General features: G+C 47.7%; 1 protein-coding gene and 1 long non-coding RNA gene across 5 annotated transcripts in view; one reads left to right on the top strand and one right to left on the bottom strand.

Annotated features, from left to right (window-relative positions):
- Nucleotides 1–1,515, bottom strand: part of FNIP1 (folliculin interacting protein 1) — a 164,243-nt gene extending 162,728 nt beyond the window's left edge. For all 4 annotated transcript variants that reach the window (XM_073651216.1, XM_073651219.1, XM_073651217.1 and 1 more), the window contains exon 1: nt 1,278–1,515. In XM_073651216.1, the coding sequence (XP_073507317.1) occupies nt 1,278–1,408 (131 nt within the window). In that variant the 5' untranslated portion in view covers nt 1,409–1,515. The remainder of the gene's footprint in view (nt 1–1,277) is intronic.
- An 89-nt stretch (nt 1,516–1,604) lies between these two features.
- On the top strand, nt 1,605–23,078 carry LOC141165538 (uncharacterized). Its single transcript, XR_012251171.1, has 3 exons — nt 1,605–1,692; nt 3,437–3,573; nt 22,804–23,078. It is a non-coding gene; the product is annotated as an uncharacterized lncRNA (long non-coding RNA).
- Nucleotides 23,079–23,162: the final 84 nt, after the last annotated feature.

Here is a 23,162-nt window from a genome sequence, read left to right as displayed (position 1 = left end):
CAACTTTCTGCCAACGATTAAGGTCTTGTCTTGACCCCGGTAGCTTTTCCCATTATCTGACATGAAGGCCCACCAACACAGACCTACTTATACACTGCCGGGGCTCCTTTCCCAGGTCTCTGAGTAGGGTGTCACGAGGTGCCTCCTCTCAACTTCTCCAAATGCCTCAGTTGGTTAGCCTTGCTGGGGCTCAAATATACATAAAGTATGTATGTTCTCCCCATGTTTGTGTGGGTTTCCACCGGTTTCTTCCCACACTCCAAAGACATACTGACAGGGAATGTAGATTGTGAGCCCCGATGGGGACAACATTGGTACCGATTTACTAATCAGTGTAAACTTAGATGTGATAGCCCTAGGCTAGGTTGCAATGGATCTTTTTTACTGCAGAACTCCGGGAGCAGAAGTTGTGCAGTGGTATCATTGCAAAAAAGTTGTGGAGAAGCCGCACATTTCACCTTTTTCACAGCAAAGAGTAAAACTCGCACCTACAGCTGCAGCATAAATTGACATACTCTGGATCTCAATCCCGCAGCTCCTGTCAATTCACGCCGTTGATATATTTCACAGCCACGCATGACATTTTATAAAACTTTGCTGGCACTATAAAATGCAATAGATTTTCTACAAGCGAATAGACTTAGCTTTACAATGCACCAAATTTCACAATGTAGATTTCTTTTCCCCCTGTCTAGCCCATGTTTACCCTATTAGTTTACTTTTAGACCACTTTTTAAGAGGAAAAAACTGGAGACCACCTTTAGTAAATATGGTGAATTTTACAAGCATCCTAAGCTTTACCCCCTTTTCTAGACACTTTTAAAGTGAGGTGCAAAGTGTGTCCAGAACCCTTAGTAGAATTGCCACATATCATGCCCAACAGAATTCTGGAGCATTTTAATAAGTAAATCTCTCCGTCTTGGGGACCTCAGGAGATGTCAGTAAAAGATGTGGAGTCTTAGGATGGAGACATCTGTCGCCAAGAGATATATACTTGAGAAAGGCTCTGTGGAGCCAAAACCCTGCTTTGTTGCACACTTGGATTATTAAAGATCTCACTAGACTTTTGATAGTTTCCCATTTTTGAGGGCTGCCTGCTTTTTATATTATCTGCTGTTGGCCACCTGGAGGAGCTGGCACTGGCCTGAGCTATTCAGCCATAGGACATCTGATGACAGCAACGCCCCCGGGCAGGTCACGCTAGCCCAGCCGGGCACAGGACGTGCATCCCCCGGCCAGGAGTAATCATGTCTGCCGACACCACGCCGCGGTCCTACCTGAAGGCATAGTCCTCCCTCGGGTCTCTACTCGGGGACAGCTGCCCGCTCCGCTTACTGAACAGCTTCTGGAAAAGAGTCGGTGGCATAGTGCAGGAAGCCCCCAGCAGCAGGCACAGACAGCCTGGCATACACAGCCTGGCACAACGCACCTAGCCCCAGCACTCCATCAGTGCACTAGTCATATGACTGCTCTGTCACCCGCTGCTGTCACATGGGAGGGGCACACTGGGCGGGGCCGCCGTGCATTACAAGGATACACTACTCCCAGGATTGCCAGCCACTTCCTGGACCGCGAAGCGTAAGACTCGCTGTGATTGGCTGCTTCATCAGACCCGCCATGATTGGTGGATTCATCAGAACTGTCTGATTGGCTAAAGCATTATTGTTGCTGTTTTATGTGAGGGAGCGCACGGTGAGGAAATTACGTGACGAGGTCAGATGACTGCAGGGTTAAGAGGAGATTCCCTGTGCGTGGGTGATCGCAGGCTAATCTCCGCTCAGTGGCGGGCACCCGTCTGACGCTGGGTGTGGGGTGTAGAGTACGGGCTGCCACACAGGCGGGGGTTCATTGCAGGGAGCTGAAGGCTGGAGAGTGCACAGAGCAGCTGTACGAGAGCTGTGCGAGGAAACCTCTAGCACTGGCTAGTTATGAAGACACCATCCAGAAATGGCAGGCTTTAATAGGACCCTGTAGGGAATACCTCCACGGGTGTGTCGAAGAGTTAATCCCACAGCTAAAGCTGCCCCCTACACACAGGAGTAATTACCTTGTCAGTGAGGGTGCGACCGCCTGGGGCACCACTGGACCCAAGAATGGGGCGCTGACATATGGAAGGTGCCCGGCTATTGCCAGCGGTACAATGGCTCGCTGCTACGGACGTATGGCCAGCTCTCCATTCCCACAGGGTATTTCAGCGCCCCACGCTCCGGACCAGTGGGGTCCCTGCAGGCGGACCCCCACCCATCAGAAGTCACCTATCCTCTGGAGATGTTCCTGTCAGGATTGAGCTCGCTCATGGGAGGAGTGTATAGGACTTATCAGAAGGAGATTATCTTGAAAACTAGTCAACCTGCTGCCAGCTAGTCCTCCATATTCATGAGCTCTGTATAACCTCACACACACCATTGATTGGCAACTTCCTGCCTATACACAGTGTACACAGAAAGCTGCCGATCAGTGGCATGGGCAGGGTTATACAGGGCTCAGCATTCAGAGAACAGGTATATCTACAGCAGATAACACAGATTTTATAAACAATATAACATGCAGACAAGTAAGTGACACATCGCTGGAATCAGGATCTCTGCCCCACATTATGCTGGTCTCAGAGGGGGTAGCAACAACCTAGTAACAGATTCTCTTTAAAGTGCACCTGTCAGCAGGATTGTGCTCAGTAAATTACATACACTGTCAGGTGGGCGACATTACACTGATTAAAATGATACCTTGGTTGATGAAATCCGTCCTGTGGTTCTTGTGTAATCTTTACTTTCAGTTTGAAGATAATTGTATGCTTGTGCTTCTGTGTGGCCTGCTTACATATTCATCTGTATACTCTTATGACAGCCCACTGATCCTTCACTGACCTTCCTCCTATTTTACATAATGCATCTAATAGTGCGGGGCGAGGTAATAGGAGGCATGTCAGTGAAGGTACAGTGACGTGCCATAAGAGTATGCAGATGAATATATAAGCAGAGCAGATAGAGCGCCCCCACAGGCTGCCCCGGAGCACAAGCATATCATTATCTCCAAACTGAAAGTAAAGATTACACAAGAACCATAGGACTCATTTCATCAACCAAGGTATCATATTAATCAGTGTAATGTCGCCCACCTGACAGTGTATGTAGCTTACTGAGCACAATCCTGCTGACAGGTGCGCTGGTTGTTTCGTGTCAGACATAGCCAGAGGTTACCGCTTACTACTGAAACCACAGCCCTATCAGTGTCCCATTGTAGGCAGTACAATGCAGCGACATCAGTGCATTGGGCAAGAGAGGGCGAAACCAGCTTTCTTCGTGAGGGAAGGAGGAGAGGTGTTTTGTGTTTCTTAATTCTTATAAGCATTTCTAGTTTGTCAAACTAGCTAAAAAATGACTTAACCAGAAGGAATCTCCAAATATCCTCTGATGATCTGGTCTCTTTCCACTAGTTGGATCTGCATTTAAAGAAAGATCTAGGGACAAGGATCAGGATTGTCAATTTCTAAGAGTCAGCCCTACTTCCAAGATTCTTCTCAGGAAGCGAGCCTCAGAGCCTACGTAACTTAGTCCCTTGTCCTCCTACCAGGTACATTATGTTTCTGAATAACAGCCAAATTGAAAGCTTCAATTTTGAAATACTGCACATGTGAGCAAAGGAGTGTGACAACATTTTATGCCTTCGCTGTTGTAAATTACGTTATACGATACAGGGCCCACAGACAGTATATATGATATTTTAAGGAATCATATATTAAAATATAGTTATCCTAAGTCATATTGTACGACTCGTTACAGGGTTGACTGTGACTTGTAGGATTGCTGCTTCAATAGGTGGCACTATAGAGTACAAGTCCTCTTTTTCTCTGAAGAGGCAATTTGAGTGCCAGAAATTCTAACCCTTAAAATTATTATCTTTAATGTTTCATTATTAAAATCACCCCATGTATAAAACACAATATAACAACTAATAATAATGCAAAAAACAGCGTTAAATATGCCATAAATAAACTTTACTTGGAGATGAAAGTGGATGTAAACTTGCGCTGCCCAGGATACAATATACAATAGGAAACCAGATTCAGTATGGATGCGGTTTTATTTGTCAATGCATTTCGAGGTAATCAAACCTCTTCATCATTGTGGTTTGTCGTGTTGAAGAGGTATGATTACCTGGAAACGCATTGACAAATAAAACCGCATATGGTTTCCTATTGTATATTGGATCCTCGGCAGCGCAGGTTTACTTCCAACACCAAGTTTGCTTACTATCTGTTTAGTGGATCTGCAGCAGTTGCCTTTTCTTACAAGCCAAGAAAGGGGTTGTGACTGTCACAACCTCTCCAGGTGAGCAAATCCCGTTTTACCCTTTCCCTTGTAATCCGGATAGGACCCTATTGAGCTTATTGTCATTGCAGTTTTTATCTACACACATAAAGTTTATTTACGGCATATTTAATGCTGTTTTTTGCATTAACACTATTAGTTATTATATTTTTGTGTTTTATAAGTGGGGTGGTTTTAATAATGAAAGTCATTAAAGATAATAATTTTAAGGACTAGAATTTCAGGTACTATTTATGATACTGTACAAAAGTTTTAAGCAGATGTAGAAAAGTAAGAATGCTTGGAAGTGTTAGAGGTTTATTTTTATCAATTAGCAAAATGAATGAACAAAAAAGATATGTAAATCAAATCAATATTTGATGTGACCACTCTTTGTCTTCAAAGGAGCATCAACGCATCAATTCTTCTAGGTACACAGTTATTTAAGGAACTCAGCAGGATAGCTGTTTCAAACATCTTGGAGAACTAACCACAAATCTTTTGTCGATGTAAGCTTGTGCACATCCTTCTATCTCTTCATGTAATCCCACGCAGACTAGATGATGTTGAGATCAGGGCTTTGTGGGGCAATATTAACTTTTCCAGGACTCTTTGTTATTCTTTACACTGAAGATAGTTCTTTTTGATATTGGTTGTATGTTTAAGGTCGTTATCTTGCTTCAGAATAAATTTGGAGCCAGTCAGACTCAGACCCCAAATACTGATTTGATTTGGATTTCTCTTTTGTTCGTTCACTTTACATTTTGTTAATTGATAAAAATAAACTATTAACCCCTTTCTGACGTTAAATGTATCTATACATCCCTGTGCCATATGCCTAATGACCAGGTATGTATAGGTACCTCTCACTGATTGCATGTGCACAGAGGCTGTGCATGCGCAATCGCCGCCAGGTATCAGCTGATTCTGACAGCTGACACCCAGCACTCAGTGCCAGGAGCGGTGCCCGCACCGCTAATGGGATTTTAGCCCCCTAAATGTTGCGATCGCAGCATTTAGTGAGCAAGCAGAAGGACAAAAGCCCCTCTGCTCTTGGATTGGAGACCCCGCGACGTCATCGTGGGGTCCCAATCATGATGACGTCCGGGTCATTAGGCACAAGCAAGTTAGTTAGATCATGCGCAGTGCATGATGTAACTAACTTGTGTCTGCAGGGCTGACAGCTATAAGGTATAGCAGTGATCCTGCACTTCTATGCCTTATAGCAGTGATCAGACTGCAGAAAGTGAATGTCCCATAGTGGGACTAAGTAAAAAAGTTGTAAAAATATTTTTTAAAAAAAAAATATATATATATATATATATATATATATATATATATATATATACATTGTACCCATAAGTAAATATGATTATGAAAAAAAACAAAAAACAATAATAGTTCACATATTTGGTATAGCCGCATCCGGAACGATCTGCCTATAAAACTGTCCCACTAGTTAACCCCTTTAGTGATCACGGTAAAAGAAAAAACAATAAAAAAATAAGCAAAAAACTATGCTTTATCATCATATCGCCGAACAAAAAGTGGAATAAACGCCATCAAAAAGACTAATGTAAATAAAAATGGTACCGCTGAAAATGTCATCTTGTCCCACAAAAAACAAGCCACCATACAGCTCCATCAGCCGAAAAATAAAAAAGTTATAGCTCTCAGAATAAAGCGATGCAAAAAAAATGTTTTTTCTATAAAATAGTTTTTAATGTGTAAAAGCACTAAAACATAAAAAAAAATATAAATGTAGTTTCTCTGTAAACGTACTGACCAGAAGAATAAAGCTGCCTTATCAATTTTAGCACACATGGAACGACATAAAAAAAAACAATTCTTGAATTCCTGATTTTTGTTTATTCTACCTCCCAAAAATCGGAATAGAAAGCAATCAAAAAATGTAACGTGCCCAAGAATGGTACCAATAAAAACTTCAACTTGTCCCGCAAAAAACAAGCCCTTACATGACTGTCGGCCAAAATATGGAAAAATTATGGCTCTCAAAATATGACGATGCAAAAACTAGTTTTTTGCTAAATAAAAAGTGTTTTTTAGTGTGTGACAGCAGCAAAACATAAAAACCCAATATAAATCTGATATTGCTGTAATCGCATCAACCCAAAGAATAAAGTCGTCTAAACACTTATACCGCACGAGGAATGGCATAAAAAATAAATAAAATTAATTCTTCACCTGCTGCTGATTTGTTCATTCTGCCTCCCAAAGATCGCAGTAAGGCTCGGCGCATATTTGTCCTGCACTCTGCGCTGAGCGCTTACACTGGGGTTTCTGTGTAAATGTCTGAAATACGTGATTCAAACGGAACACCCGGCAGAAGATTCCCTATAATGAGGCAGATGGAGGTACCGTGGACGCTGTCTGGCCTGTGATCCCACGGCCACAGTTTTGTTAACCTCTGAAAAAAAGGATACCGCTAAGCACAGGCCAGACAGAGTCCAGAGTAACTTTGCTGCCTCATTATAGTGAATGGATCCCTCGGGGGTTTCATCTGAATTACGTCACTCGGAGAGATTTAAATGTAAACCCCAATATTCGTGCACAGCGTGGAGCAGAGGATAAATGGGGACATTTTATATAACATTTTGGATCACAATAAAAGCTTTGACTCAATCCACAAAAAAAGCAAGTCCCCACTCAGTTCCGTCATCTGTTAACGGAAATAGAAGGGGCTTCCACGTTACTAGTAGCGCAAAGGCTCTGGAAAAGCTAAATGGCCCTTGCCCTTCAAAAGAAATTCTGTGCTCCCAAATACAAATGCCCACCTCCCTTTTGAGCCCCACAGTGTGCCTAAACCGCAGTTAGTGTCCACCTGTTTGTCATTTCTAAGCGTTGAAAGCCCGCCTAATTTACGGTTGCATGTCTCCAGAAGCACGAGCTGGGCATAACGTACTGGTCACTACAACGTTCTGGTGTCACGCACAGTGTGGGAAAGACTAAGTGCAACACGAAGAGATGAGGGGGAGAGAGCCCAGACACTAGGGAAAGGGGGAGTGGAGACCCCTAGGCAGATCTAATAACACTCTGCCTCCCCTAGAGTCCCTATATTGGTTCCTCACCAATCGCCGAGCAGGAAACCTAAGCCCTGTATATCCCTAGAGCTAGGCCATGAATAGGGAGGGGGAGGAGATGAGCACTGGTCAGTGCCCACTATAAACTAAAGACAACAAGGGAGACAAACAAAGGGGGAGAAACTTAGCTTGAGCAGACTCCAGAGAGAGAACACCAAACATCCTCCAAGCGCACCAGAGAGGAAGTAAGCAGACTGCGATAGCTCCAAGCCTTCACAAGGGAACATGTGAATATCACCAGTGATCTACTGCAGCAAACCAACAGTTTTTAACTCCCATGTAAGGGTGTGTCAATTATCAACAGGAGGGAGGTAGCTGCTGGGTCCTAAAGGCAGAAAGGTTAAGAAGGTATCTGCAATTCCAGGCGCAGTGACCTTCTACAAACAGATCTAGAGCGACTGTCTGTTACACCTGACATACCCGTGACAACTCGTCACTACAACGTCCTGGTCACTACAACGGCAGTTTGCAATTTTCACTCATCAACATAATAATATAATAATAATCCACTGCTGCTTGTTTCTGGAAAACACCCATGTAGTTATAATTCTCACCACACCTGTAGATAAATTCTCAAAGGGGTATAATTTCCAAAATGTGGTCACTTGAGGGGGATTCTGCTCTTCTAGCACTTAGTGTCTCTGTATATGGAGTCTGCATACTATTCTAGGAAAATCTACGTTCCAGGAAGCAAATAGCGCTCCATCCCTCCTGAGTCTCGCCATGCGGCTAAGCAGTACTGTCCAGTCACATATGGGGTATTTCTACATTCAGAAAAAATTGTGTGACAAATTTTGATGCCATTTTTACATATTTCCCAGTGTGAAAATGTAAAATCTGGGGCTAAAACAAAACTTTGGTGGTAAAAATGTAATTATTCTTTCTTCACAGCCCAATGGTGTAAAATTCTGTTAGGCACATATTGTTTCAACATGCTCACTGCACCCTTAGATGACTTCATTGAGAGGTGTAGTTCGTAAAATGGGATCTCTTATGGGGGTTCTGCTGTTGTGGCACCTTAGGGGCTCTGCCAGTGTGACATGGCACCGTCAAACCAGAGCAGCAAAATATGAACCCCAGTATGGCGCTTCTTCCCTTCTGAGCTTTGCACTGTGCCCACATATGGGGTATCTGCGTACTCAGGAGAAATTGCACAACAAATTTTGGGGTCCATTTTCTCATGCTATCCTTGTGAAAATGAAAATATTGGGGGCTAAAACAACATTTTTGTGGGAAAATATTATTTTTTTTTTCATTTTTACAGATCCACGTTGTAAAATTCTGTGAAGCACCTGTGGGTTGCAAGGTGCTCACCACACATTTCAATAAATTCGGTCACTTGTGGAGGGGGGGGTTCCACTGTTTAGGCACATCAGGGGCTCTCCAAACACGATATGACACCCACATACCATTCCATCAAAGTCTGCGTTCCAAAATGTCACTCCTTCCTTTCTGAGCCCTGCCGTGTGCCCAAATAATAGTTTTCCTCCACATATGTGGTATTTGCGTGCTCCGGAGAAATTGCACAACAAATTTTGGGGACCATTTTCACCTGTTACCCCTTTGAAAATAAAAAATTTGGGGCTAAAAAACATTTTTGTTGGAAAAATGGGATTTTTTTATTTTCATAGCTCCACGTTTTAAACTTCTGTGAAGCACTTGGAGGTTCAATGTGCTCACCACTGATCTAGATAAGTTCCCAGTGGGAGGTTACCACTGTTTAGGCACATTAGGGGTTCCCCAAACGCAACATGGCGTCCGCTAATTATTCAAGCCAATTTTACTTTCAAAAAGTCAAATGGCACTCCTTCCCTTCCAAGCACTGCCATGCGCCCAAACAGTGGTTTTCCCCCACATATGGGGTATCTGCTTACTCAGGAGAAATTGCACAACAAATGGTTTGGTGCAATTTTTCCTGTTACCCATATGAAAATGCAAAATTTGGGGCTGAAAAACATTTTTGTGGGAAAAATGTGAAAATTTTATTTTTACGGTTCAATGTTATAAACTTCTGTGAAGCACCTGGGTGTTCAAGGTTCTCACCACACATTTAGATAAGTTCCCTGAGGGGTCTAGTTTCCAAAATGGTATCACATGGGGGGGTTTCTACCGGCTACGCACATTAGGGGCTCTCCAAACGTGACATGGCGTCCACTAATTATTCAAGCAAATTTTACATTCAAAAAGTCAAATGACGCTCCTTCCTTTCCAAGCCATGCCGTACTACCAGATAGTGTTTTTTCCCCTATATATGGGGTATCGGCGTACTCAGGAGGAATTGCACAACAAATTTTGGGGTCTATTTTTTTCTATTACCCTTGCAAAATAAATTTTATTTAAACCCAATTTTTTTTTTTTGTGAAAAAAAGCTAAATCTTCATTGTTTTCTTCCACATTCCAAAAATTCCTGTGAAGCACCTGAAGGGTTAATAAACTTCTTGAATGTGGTTTTGAGCACCTTGAGGGGTGCAGTTTTTAGAATGGTGTCACTTTTGGGTATTTTCTGTCATAAAGGCCCTTCAAAGTCACTTCAAATGTGATGTGGTCTCTAAAAAAATGGTTTTGTAAATTTTTTGGGAAAAATTAGAAATTGCTGGTCAACTTTTAACCCTTATAACTTCCTAAAAAAAAAGAAAAGATTGGTTCCAAAATTGTGCTCATGTAAAGTAGACATGTGGGAAATGTTATTTATTAACTATTTTGTGTGACATATCTCTCTGATTTAAGTTCATGAAAATGGCAAAACTTTAAAAATTTCCGGCAAATTTCTGTTATTTTTCACAAATAAACGCCAGTCATATCAAATAAATTTTACCACTATCATGAAGTACAATATGCCACTAAAAAACAGTCTCAGAATCAGTGGGATCTGTTGAAGCGTTCCAGAGTTATTACTTCATAAAGTGACAGTGGTCAGCATTGTAAAAATTGGCCTGGTCATTAACGTGCAAACAGCCTTCGGGCTTAAAGGGGTTAATATTTTTAGTTTTGAAAGCATTTTTACTTTGCATAATTTTTTTCTCACCTGCCTAAAACTGTTGCACAGTTCTGTACCTCTGAGCACAATCATGAAAAGTGTCAAGAACATGTTAATCGTGTCATTGACCTAATAACTTTTGACTTTTAAAATTCTGACTCGAGAAATTTGCTGAAAAATACCAATAAACCCTTCTAATTTCTGTGTCGCTTCTAATTGGTAATAAATGGCAGGTATTCTTGTTTTCTTCATATAAAATAAAGGGAATCTGTCAGGTGTTTATTCCAGCAATGTATCACTGATCTGATTGGTGCAGTTTTATTAGAATTCTTGTTTGTCTGATTTAGATGTAGCAGAGATTAGATTTTTGAGCTGTGTATAACACCGCACTCATCCCTTACTAACAGCTTCCTGTGTGCACTGTGAATTGTCAGCTGTTAATCAAGGGGTAGGTATCAAACTCAAGGCCTGTGGGCCAAGTTCAGACCGCCACATCATTTTATGTGGCCCGCGATGTCAGGACACAGAAGGATTGGCTCTTCACTTAGAGAGTACGCGGAGCTGGTCCGAGCAGTGTGTAGGTGTGCGCCGAATCTCAAAATCCAAGATGGCACCCGCCACCTGTCCTGGCGTCACCCTCTATACTAAGTACTGGCTGCGTTCCATGTCGACATAGCCAGCGCTTAGCAGAAGGGACAAAGCCAGCACAAGGAGCTGGTGCTATCTTGGAATCTGAGAGGAGACAGCACGCACTTAGCAGAGGGGGCGGTGTCAGCACAAAAAGAGGGTACCATTTTTTAAACCAAATGAACGCAGTCAACCAGCACTTTTTTTTGTTTGTCCATCTTTAAATCAGAGAAGACGCAGCTAGTACTTAGCATAGGTAGAAGTCCGTCTTGGACTCTGAGGCCTGGCACAGCACTCTATTAGCCCTACTAACCAGAAACAGCTCTTTTAGCCCTACTACCCAGGGACATCGCTCTTAGCCCTATTACCTAGGGACAGCTTACTTAGGCCTAAAACCCAGGGACATCTCTCTTAGCCCTAATACCCAGGGACAGCTCTTAGCCCTACTACTCAGGAACAGCTGTCTTAGCTCTACTACCCAGGGACTGCTCTCTTAGCCCTACTACTCAGAGACTGCGCTCTTAAACCTACTATCTAGGGATAGCTCTCTTAGCCCTACTACCCAAGGACTGCTCTCTTAGCCCTACTACTCATGAACAGCTGTCTTTGCCCTACTATCCAGGGGTAGCACTCTGAGCCCTACCACCCAGTAACAGCGGTCTTAGCCTTACTACCCAGGGACTGCTCTCTTAGCCCTACTACTGTCACGGGTGTGTCGCCACGAAGATCGTCACGATTACACAGCCTGACTTCTCGCAGCTGACTTTTTGGTGCTTTGTGTTTTCGGCAGTGAGGGAGTTAATTCTCTCTCTCTCTGTGCTAGACGAGGTCCAGCCTCGCCCAGCTGCAATCAATGCTGCTGTAGTGAGTCTCCTTCAAATACCTGCCGGTCTGTTTGGGAAGTGTCGGTGAAAGCATTTCATACAGACTTACAGAGCGGATCGTGGTATTTGGAGTTTCTGAGATAAGTGTATTTGGAGTGTTTTTTCCCTTCCTCGCTTTATCATTTATCTCCTTTCCCGTTGGTGTTCCCTCTGTTGTAGTTGTGTAGTTTTTGTATGCAAGGTGGTTTGGGTTTTTCCCTTGTACTGTCTCGTTCGTCTAAGTACTGTGTGTGGGCATATTATTACTTGTCCTCTTTTGTTGTGATCGGGGTCCTTCTCAGGACTAGATTACTTAGGTGCAGGGATCCTCAGGAGGTAGGGGTTACGCTGGCGGCCTGGACCTCTGTACCTTTAACAGTACCTCCAGGTTGAGGGATTAGTCAGGGCCCCAGCTTAGGGTCAGCTTAGGCCCCCTACCTCCAGTATACAGAGACAGCGTGACATTTTCACCGACCCACTTAGTTTTTCTCCAGCTACCATGGATCCAGTAGCCGGTCTAGCTCGGCAGTTGCAGAGTTTGTCCATGGAGCTGGCGGACGTTAGGTCCAAGGTTTTGCATCCTCTGGAGCAAGCCGGACCAGAACCTAAAGTAGCTCTCCCTGACAGGTTCACTGGGGGGCGGGACAAGTTTTTTGTTTTCCGGGAGGCATGCAAATTGTACTTTCGGCTGCGGACTCGGTCATCGGGGAGTGAAGAACAAAGGGTGGGAATTGTCATCTCGCTCCTACAAGGGGACCCACAATCTTGGGCGTTCTCTCTTCCCCCGGGCTCCCCGGCTCTCCAGTCAGTGGATAGGTTTTTCGCTGCTCTGGGACTCGTATATGATGACCCAGATCGGATCTCCCTTGCTGAGTCTAAGTTACGTAGGATCCAGCAGGGAGATCGTCCGGCGGAGGAATTCTGTTCGGAGTTCCGTAGGTGGGCCACGGACACCCAGTGGAATGACCCGGCTCTTAGGAGCCAGTTTTGTCAAGGTTTATCCGACAAATTACAGGATGTGTTGGCACAGTATGACTCTCCCGCGTCACTGGAAGCCGCTATGGCCCTAGCTATTCGCGTTGACAGACGGCTTCGGGAGAGGTGCGGGATAACTCGACCCCCTGTGATGACTCCACCTCCTACAAGGTCCCCTCATATGGTGGTTCCCCTGGTCAGTCCAGAGGAGCCTATGCAATTAGGAGGGACATCATTTCGGGGGAGGGGACCGGTGGTGCGCCATAAGACAGGAAGGTGTTTCTTCTGCGGGAGAAAGGGACATTTTATTGGGGGGAGTCCATCCCGTCCCTTGCAGAGTGAAGAGTCGTCGGAAAACTGTTGATCCCAGGTTGTGTGGTGGACGGCAATCTGGGAGTAGGTATTTCGTCCCTAGGTTCGTCTCAGTTTCTCGTACCGGCGGAGGTGGTGGTGGGTACGAGAACTGAGAGGATATCTGTTCTTTTGGATAGTGGGGCCGGGGCTAATCTGGTTGATGCTCGGTTTGCCCGGGTTCAAGGTATGCGATTGAGTGAGTTGGCTAAACCCATCCCCATATTCTCGATCGATGCCAGGCCTCTCGGTCAGGGAAGTTTTTTGCAAGCTGTGCATGACTTAAAACTTCAAGTGGGGGCGATACATAAAGAACTGTTGTCTTGCTACGTGTTGGAGGGTCTTCCCACTCCTATAGTGTTGGGCCTTCCTTGGTTAACTAAGCATAACCCAGTTATTAATTGGCAAACCAGAGAGATAAGCCAATGGAGTAAATTCTGTAATAAAAACTGCATGAACACGGTCATCGGTGCGGTTACTCCTTGGGTCTTACCTCCATTTCTGGCGGACTTTGAGGATGTATTCTCGGAGAAAGGGTGTCAGGAACTACCTCCTCATCACGAGTATGACTGTTCTGTAAAACTGCTCCCTGAGGCCAAGTTACCTAAAGCTAGGTTGTATAACCTTTCTGGTCCTGAGAGGCAGGCCATGAAGGATTATATTTCAGAAAGTCTGGCTAAGGGGCATATTAGACCTTCATCTTCACCGGTGGCTGCGGGGTTCTTCTTTGTTAAGAAGAAAGATGGAGGCCTACGCCCTTGCCTGGATTTCCGTGAACTTAATCGGATTACGGTCCGAGATCCGTATCCACTCCCACTTATTCCCGATCTCTTTAATCAGATCGTGGGCGCCAAATGGTTCTCTAAGTTGGATCTCAGGGGGGCGTACAATCTGATTAGGATGAAGGAGGGGGATGAGTGGAAGACGGCGTTTAACACTCCGGAGGGGCATTATGAGAACCTTGTCATGCCATTCGGTCTGACTAATGCCCCGGCGGTGTTCCAACACTTTGTTAATGACATTTTTCGCCGCCTGGTGGGACAGTTTGTTGTCATATATCTGGATGATATCTTAATTTACTCGCCGGATCTGGTGTCTCATCAGGAGCACGTTAGGCAGGTGTTACAGATCTTGCGGGATAATAAACTGTATGCCAAATGGGAAAAGTGTGTGTTCGCCGTACAGGAACTCCAGTTTTTAGGCTTCCTGGTTTCAGCGTCCGGTTTTCGTATGGACCCTGGGAAAGTGCGGGCAGTTCTTGAGTGGGATCGGCCAGAGAATCTTAAGGCACTACAACGTTTCCTGGGGTTTGCTAATTATTACCGGAAGTTCATTCGTAATTTCTCGTCCATGGTTAAGCCTCTCACAGACATGACTAAAAAGGGGACGGATTTTTCTAGGTGGTCTGACAAGGCTTGTCAAGCATTCTCCTGCTTGAAAAAATGTTTTGCCTCGGCACCCATACTCATTCAACCTGATGCGTCACAGCCATTCATTGTAGAGGTAGACGCTTCCGAGGTAGGGGTGGGAGCAGTATTGTCACAAGGTTCGTCCCCTGGTAAGTGGCATCCGTGCGCCTTTTTCTCTAAAAAATTGTCGTCCGCTGAGAGGAATTACGATGTCGGCAATAGGGAACTCTTGGCCATTAAGTTAGCTTTTGAGGAGTGGCGCCATTTTTTGGAGGGGGCAGTCCATCCGGTCACCGTCATCACCGATCACAAGAACCTGCTATATTTGGAGTCCGCGAAACGTCTGAATCCCAGACAAGCTAGGTGGTCATTGTTTTTTACCAGGTTTAATTTTGTCGTTACATATCGTCCTGGGTCAAAAAATGTAAAGGCGGATGCCTTATCTCGCAGTTTCCCTGGGGCCGGGAATACGGACGACCCGATTCCTATCCTTCAGGAGGGGGTGGTGGTTTCGGCAGTATGCTCTGAGCTGGAGGAGGAGGTATTGGAGGCTCAGGGGGACGCCCCTGTTGGACCTCCGGGGAGACTGTTTGTTCCAGATCAGTTGCGACAAAAGGTGATCGAGGCACACCATAACTCAGTTTTGGCAGGACACCCGGGGAGTAAAGCAACTGTGGATCTCCTCTCGCGTCGGTTTTGGTGGCCTAACTTACATAAGGAGGTGGTAACTTTTGTCGCGTCCTGTGGGGTTTGTGCGCGCTCTAAGACCTCACATACCCGTCCGTCTGGGGCCCTCTTACCTTTGAAGATCCCGGAGCGTCCTTGGACTCATCTGTCTATGGACTTTATTACGGACCTCCCTCCGTCTTCGGGTAAAACGGTCATACTCGTTGTAGTGGACAGGTTCAGCAAGATGGCACATTTTATCGCTCTTCCGGCTCTCCCTAATGCTAAAACTCTTGCGCAGGTGTTCATTGGGGAGATTGTGAGGCTTCACGGGGTACCCTCCGATGTGGTGTCTGATCGGGGGTCTCAGTTTGTGTCCAAGTTCTGGAAGGCGTTTTGTGCACGGCGGGGGATGCATTTGTCATTCTCATCGGCTTTTCACCCTCAGACCAATGGTCAGACGGAACGTATGTGTAGCGCTGGCGTCCCTGCCCTCTGCTAGGCAGGGACGCTGCTCCCCTCACCGCTCTGCTGTCAGCGCGCGCTCCGTCCCGGCGTCCTCCTCCTGCTCTGCTGTCAGCGCGCGCTCCGTCCCGGCGTCCTCCTCCTGCTCTGCTCTCAGCGCGCGCTCCTTCCCGGCCCCTGTGCTTAGGGCGCGCGCGCTTCCCTCCTCTTAAAGGGGCCGCGCGCGCCGCCCTAAAGAGTCCCCGGCCAATGGCCGGAGGACTTCATCATATATAAGGCACCTCCTCCAAAATGGAGGTGCCCGAGCAATGTTGTTTGCACCTGTGTCTCACCTGTGCTTCAGCCCTCAGGTCCCGTTGCCAGTTACCTGCCAGTTACCTGCCAGTTTCCTGCCAGTTTCCTGCTAGTTACCTGCCTGATTCCTGCCTGAATACTTGTTACCTGTCTGCCAGTCTGAGGTCCGACGGTCTGCCTTACTACTCCTGTCAGTCTCTCTAAAGGACCAGCCTGCCCGCTCACCTGGGAGCGCATATCAGCTACCTGCCTGCTTGCCTGAGGTCCGACGGTCTGCCTTACTACTCCGGTCAGTCTGTCTATGGACCAGCTTGCCCGCTCACCTGGGAGCGCTTCTCCGTTATCTGCCTGCTTGCCAGCCCGGAGGCTCCGTTGTCACGTGCTGTGACCACCAGCTATCTCAGAGACTCTTGCCCGCTCACTTGGGAGCGCATCTCCGTTACCTGCCTACTTGCCAGCCCGGAGGTCCCGTTGTCACGTGCGGTGACCACCAGCTATTCCAAGAGACTCTTGCCCGCTCTCCTGGGAGCGCTTCTCCGTTACCTACCTGCCTGCCAGCCCGGAGGTTCCGCCGTCACGTGCCGTGACCACCTGCTATTCCAGAGACTCTCGCTTGCTCACCTGGGAGCACACATCTACCATCTGCCTGCTAGCCTACCCGGAGGCTCTGCCATCACAGGTCGTACCTACCCCTTACCCAGAGACTGCCCTGATCACTTGCCGTAACTCCCTGTCTGTTCACTCAGAGACTGCCACCCGCTCCCTTACAAGGGCCGCCCCCTTGTATAGTAGCTCAGAGGTTCCGCCTCCCGGACCCGTTACAGTTTGCTCGGGCCATGGAACCCGGTGGCACCCAAGCTCCCTCGCTCTCGGACCTCTGTCTTGAACTGTCCCGTCAGAAGTCCCAACAGGAGGCCATCCTGGGTCATCTGCGGAATGTTAATACTCGCCTGAACACCCTGTCTGATCCTGCAACTACGGCCAGTACCATGGTATCCTTTTCCGGACCCCGGCTCTCTGCACCTCCTCGCTTCGGAGGCGACTCCGTCCTGGCTCGGGGCTTCATAAATCAGTGCACCCTGCATTTTGAACTATTGTCCCACCAGTTTAACTCCGACCGAGCCAAAATTGCATTCATCATGTCCCATCTCACCGGGGAGGCTCTGGCCTGGCTAAATCCTCTATGGGAGAGAGGAGACCCCCTGGTGTCCGACTTGCCTGCCTTTCTCACGGCTTTCCGGAAAGCCTTCGACGAACCCGGACGGAGGACCTCATCCGCATCATCTCTGCTACGCCTCCGTCAGGGAAGCCTCACCGTGGGTCAATATGCCATACGGTTCCGTACCCTTGCCTCGGAGCTGGCCTGGGATAACGAAGCTCTGGTATCCGTCTTCTGGGAGGGTCTGTCCGGCCGTATTAAAGATGAACTTGCTGGTCGGGACATTCCTACCACTCTCGATGACCTAATAACTCTTGCCACCCGGATTGACCTACGGTTCCAGGAACGTGCCAAAGAGGTCACCCGTGAAAAGGGGCTTCCACGTCTGGTTCCTACTTTTCTGAAACCCGTCACTCCTTCCGTTTCTCCCCAGGTACACTCTCCTGAGCCTATGCAGGTCGACCAGACCAAGATGGTCAAATCCCGTCAGGACTTTCGCCGTGCCGAGGGGAGCTGCTTCTACTGTGGCAGTAAGGAGCATCGGATCCGTGCCTGCCCGGAGAGGTCGGGAGAACGCCTGTGTCTAGGTTCGCTCAGAGGACTTGATCTAGACAAAAATAAATCCTCTCCATCCCTGCTGCTGTCTGTCTCAATCATCTGCGGGGAGAATCGTTATTCCGAACTAGCCCAACTTGACTCTGGAGCAGCCGGAAATCTTATTTCACTGTCCCTGGTGGAGAAATACCGCATCCCCACCAAACCTCTGGCTGTACCCTTGTCTGTTGTTGCCGTGGATGGGGGCCTCTTATCTCGCCCCATCCAATTCATCACCGAATCCATTACTCTGCAAGTGGGTATGCTGCATTCAGAGAGTATCTCCCTTCACGTTCTGCCTGGACTCTCTCACGCCCTCTTGCTAGGTCTGCCTTGGCTCCAGAGACATGCACCCGTGCTTGACTGGCAAACCGGAGAAGTCCTTCGCTGGGGACAAGACTGTCATAAAACCTGTCTGGTTCCCGTCCATTCCGTCCGTCCCTCTCCTATCCCAGCTAATCTACCTGGACTTCCGATTCCTTATTGGTCTTGTGCTGATGTCTTTGATATGGAGGAGGCAGAGACATTACCACCTCATAGACCATGTGACTGCCCCATCGATCCCGCCAGAGTAATGCAGGTGGCCCCCGTGAGTCTAAATTGTCTCCCTCCTGGTAAGACGTTCGTATCGGTACCTGATCGGGAGAGGATCCTACACTGGGGTCATTCGTCTAAACTAGCTGGCCACGCCGGTCAGAAAAAGACCCTCCAGCTTATTACCCGGCACTACTGGTGGCCTAACCTGCACAAGGATGTTATGGACTTTGTTTCTGCCTGTGTGTCCTGCGCCCGCAACAAGGTTCCGAGACACCTGTCGGCCGGCCGCCTTCTTCCTCTGCCAGCACCTGCTGCCCCCTGGCAGCATATAGCGATGGACTTCGTAACTGATCTGCCCGTCTCTGCCGGTTGTACGGTCATTTGGGTGGTCGCTGACCGCTTTTCCAAGATGGCTCACTTCATTCCCCTGCCAGGTCTTCCGTCTGCACCCGAGCTGGCTAGAGTCTTTATCCGCCACATCTTCCGTCTTCATGGCCTGCCCCGTCACATCGTGTCGGATCGAGGAGTACAGTTCACTTCTCGTTTCTGGAGAGCCACTTGTAAATTGCTAGACGTCACTCTGGACTTCTCCTCCGCTTACCACCCACAGTCTAATGGTCAAGTGGAGCGGATCAATCAGAACCTGACCAGTTACCTCCGGCACTTCGTTAATGCTCACCATTCTGACTGGGTGGATCTCCTGCCATGGGCCGAATTCTCGTACAACAATCACGAGAGCGAGTCTTCCTCCATATGGGAGAGTACCCGGTCCGCACTCCTTCTGTCATCCGAGCGTATGAAAAGGCACGCTGACAAAGGACGTCTGGATCCTCCTCAATTCCGTCCTGGGGATAAAGTCTGGCTCTCGTCCAAATATGTCCGGCTCAAGATCCCTTCATATAAGTTGGGGCCTCGGTTCATCGGCCCACTGGAGGTTATCAGTCAGATCAACCCGGTGGCCTATAAATTGAAACTCCCGGCCAACTTACGGATCCCTAACTCCTTCCATGTATCTCTCCTCAAACCTGTGGTACTTAACTCTTTTTCTAAGTCTACAGGTACGCCTCTTGCTCCGGTTTCTGCTGAGGACGAGTTTGAGGTAGAGAACATTCTTGCCACCAAAAGGGTAAGAGGAAAGACCTTTTTCTTGGTAGATTGGAGGGGGTTTGGTCCTGAGGAGAGAACGTGGGAGCCCCGGGAGAATATCCATGCCCCTCTCATCCTAGCTAAATTTCTGTCTGGCCTAAAAAAGGGGGGGCCTAAAGGGGGGGGTACTGTAGCGCTGGCGTCCCTGCCCTCTGCTAGGCAGGGACGCTGCTCCCCTCACCGCTCTGCTGTCAGCGCGCGCTCCGTCCCGGCGTCCTCCTCCTGCTCTGCTGTCAGCGCGCGCTCCGTCCCGGCGTCCTCCTCCTGCTCTGCTCTCAGCGCGCGCTCCTTCCCGGCCCCTGTGCTTAGGGCGCGCGCGCGCTTCCCTCCTCTTAAAGGGGCCGCGCGCGCCGCCCTAAAGAGTCCCCGGCCAATGGCCGGAGGACTTCATCATATATAAGGCACCTCCTCCAAAATGGAGGTGCCCGAGCAATGTTGTTTGCACCTGTGTCTCACCTGTGCTTCAGCCCTCAGGTCCCGTTGCCAGTTACCTGCCAGTTACCTGCCAGTTTCCTGCTAGTTACCTGCCTGATTCCTGCCTGAATACTTGTTACCTGTCTGCCAGTCTGAGGTCCGACGGTCTGCCTTACTACTCCTGTCAGTCTGTCTAAAGGACCAGCCTGCCCGCTCACCTGGGAGCGCATATCAGCTACCTGCCTGCTTGCCTGAGGTCCGACGGTCTGCCTTACTACTCCGGTCAGTCTGTCTATGGACCAGCTTGCCCGCTCACCTGGGAGCGCTTCTCCGTTATCTGCCTGCTTGCCAGCCCGGAGGCTCCGTTGTCACGTGCTGTGACCACCAGCTATCTCAGAGACTCTTGCCCGCTCACCTGGGAGCGCATCTCCGTTACCTGCCTACTTGCCAGCCCGGAGGTCCCGTTGTCACGTGCGGTGACCACCAGCTATTCCAAGAGACTCTTGCCCGCTCTCCTGGGAGCGCTTCTCCGTTACCTACCTGCCTGCCAGCCCGGAGGTTCCGCCGTCACGTGCCGTGACCACCTGCTATTCCAGAGACTCTCGCTTGCTCACCTGGGAGCACACATCTACCATCTGCCTGCTAGCCTACCCGGAGGCTCTGCCATCACAGGTCGTACCTACCCCTTACCCAGAGACTGCCCTGATCACTTGCCGTAACTCCCTGTCTGTTCACTCAGAGACTGCCACCCGCTCCCTTACAAGGGCCGCCCCCTTGTATAGTAGCTCAGAGGTTCCGCCTCCCGGACCCGTTACAGTATGAACCAGAGCTTGGAGACATATCTCCGGTGTTTTGTGTCAGAGAACCAGGAGGACTGGTCTTCTTTCTTACCTCTGGCAGAGTTTGCTCTTAATAATAGGCGGAGCGAGTCCACTGGTAAGTCCCCGTTTTTTGGGGCATATGGTTTTCACCCCCAGTTTTGTACTTTCAGTAGGGGGGGCTCTTCGGGGGTTCCTGAGGAGGAACGATTTTCCTCATCACTCGCTTCAGTATGGAGAGGGGTGCTGAAGAATCTGAATACTATGGGGAACCGATACAAACGTATGGCTGATAGGAGGAGAGTGTCTGGTCCAGACCTAAGTGTGAACGATCGGGTATGGTTGTCTACCAGGAATATTAAACTTAAGGTTCCCTCCTGGAAACTGGGTCCCAGGTTCATCGGGCCGTACAGAATCAGTTCTATTATTAATCCGGTGGCATTCCGTCTTGACCTCCCCCCTACGTTTAAAATTCACAACGTGTTCCACAGATCGTTGCTTAAGAGGTATGTGGCGCCGGTGGTACCGTCACCTTTACCTCCCCCTCCAGTGGTGGTCAATGGTAACTTGGAGTTCCAGGTATCAAGGGTCATCGATTCACGTTTTAATCGCCGGTCCCTTCAGTACCTGGTTCATTGGAAAGGGTATGGTCCTGAGGAGAGGATGTGGGTTCCTGCGTCGGATATTAACGCAGACCGATTAGTTCGGGCCTTCCACACGACTCACCCGGATAAACCTGGCCCTGAGGGTCCGGAGGCCCCTCGTAGAAGGGGGGGTACTGTCACGGGTGTGTCTCCACGAAGATCGTCACGATTACACAGCCTGACTTCTCGCAGCTGACTTTTTGGTGCTTTGTGTTTTCGGCAGTGAGGGAGTTAATTCTCTCTCTCTCTGTGCTAGACGAGGTCCAGCCTCGCCCAGCTGCAATCAATGCTGCTGTAGTGAGTCTCCTTCAAATACCTGCCGGTCTGTTTGGGAAGTGTCGGTGAAAGCATTTCATACAGACTTACAGAGCGGATCGTGGTATTTGGAGTTTCTGAGATAAGTGTATTTGGAGTGTTTTTTCCCTTCCTCGCTTTATCATTTATCTCCTTTCCCGTTGGTGTTCCCTCTGTTGTAATTGTGTAGTTTTTGTATGCAAGGTGGTTTTGGTTTTTCCCTTGTACTGTCTCGTTCGTCTAAGTACTGTGTGTGGGCATATTATTACTTGTCCTCTTTTGTTGTGATCGGGGTCCTTCTCAGGACTAGATTACTTAGGTGCAGGGATCCTCAGGAGGTAGGGGTTACGCTGGCGGCCTGGACCTCTGTACCTTTAACAGTACCTCCAGGTTGAGGGATTAGTCAGGGCCCCAGCTTAGGGTCAGCTTAGGCCCCCTACCTCCAGTATACAGAGACAGCGTGACAACTACCCAGAGACTGCGCTCTTAAACCTACTATCTAGGGACAGCTTTCTTAGATCTACTACCAGAACAGCTCTCCTAGCCCTACTAACCAGGGACAGCACTCTTTAACCTACTACCCAGGGACAGCTTTCTTAGATCTACTACCCAGAACAGCTCTCAGCCCTATTACTCAGGGTAACCTTTCTTAGCGGTACTACCCATGGACAGATCTCTAAACAATACTACCCAGGGGCAACTCTCTTAGCCCTTCTACCCAGAAACAGTTCCCTTAGCCTTACTACCTGGGGGCAGTAAAGCCTCCCATTATAATGAGTAAATCTTGTTGTGGCTTCTTGTCGATTTCCTCCTGAGCTTGGTCGTAGAATAGTTCAACATCCTCCTCGGCATCTGTTGTTGGTGAGAAGTCTTGTTTGTTGGTGAGTAGACTTGTTAGACTTTTCATCACTTATTACATTTTAATAGTTTGAGAAAAATTTAGATGTGACCTCTCCTGCCATCTTGTGGAAGTGTCAAGGTAAAATATATATATTATAGAAAATCAATTAGTTTCTTTTAATAGATTACCTAATCAGCGTGAATCAATATAGAGATGATGGAATAATCTGTGTATGTATGTATGCAAATGTGTATATGCACATGGATTATGTTAATAGTTAATAAATATATAACTAACAGCTTCTGTTCTTGTTTGTAGACATGAACAACTAAATGATTTCCTGGGAATGACGTATGCATGTGCATGGCTGATAACAGAGAGATTCATGTCGAGTTGGCAAACATGGCGCTGAGAGACGAACTCACCCCCTCCCATCGGAATTCCTAATGCGTTACTAAGGCCAGGAGATACATAGATGAACAAATTACGTGTGCCGAGTTATCAGAAAAGAGCAATAAATTTTACTAATCCCACCTAGAAGGAGAATACTATATAACCCCATGTCTACGTAATAAAGTATGCCATTTGCGTGGCTCAGTGTCTGAGTGAAGTTTTTCAACCAGATTAGCAGATTTGGTTAATTAGCTTCTCTGCATGCACTCGGACATCTTTAATTT

Source organism: Phyllobates terribilis, unplaced genomic scaffold (assembly GCF_046119375.1).
Source record: "Phyllobates terribilis strain yellow unplaced genomic scaffold, ASM4611937v1 Scaffold_11__3_contigs__length_659146591, whole genome shotgun sequence".
NCBI lineage: Eukaryota > Metazoa > Chordata > Amphibia > Anura > Dendrobatidae > Phyllobates > Phyllobates terribilis.
Note: the sequence above shows the minus strand (reverse complement) of the source record. Positions and strands in the feature narration are given on the sequence as shown.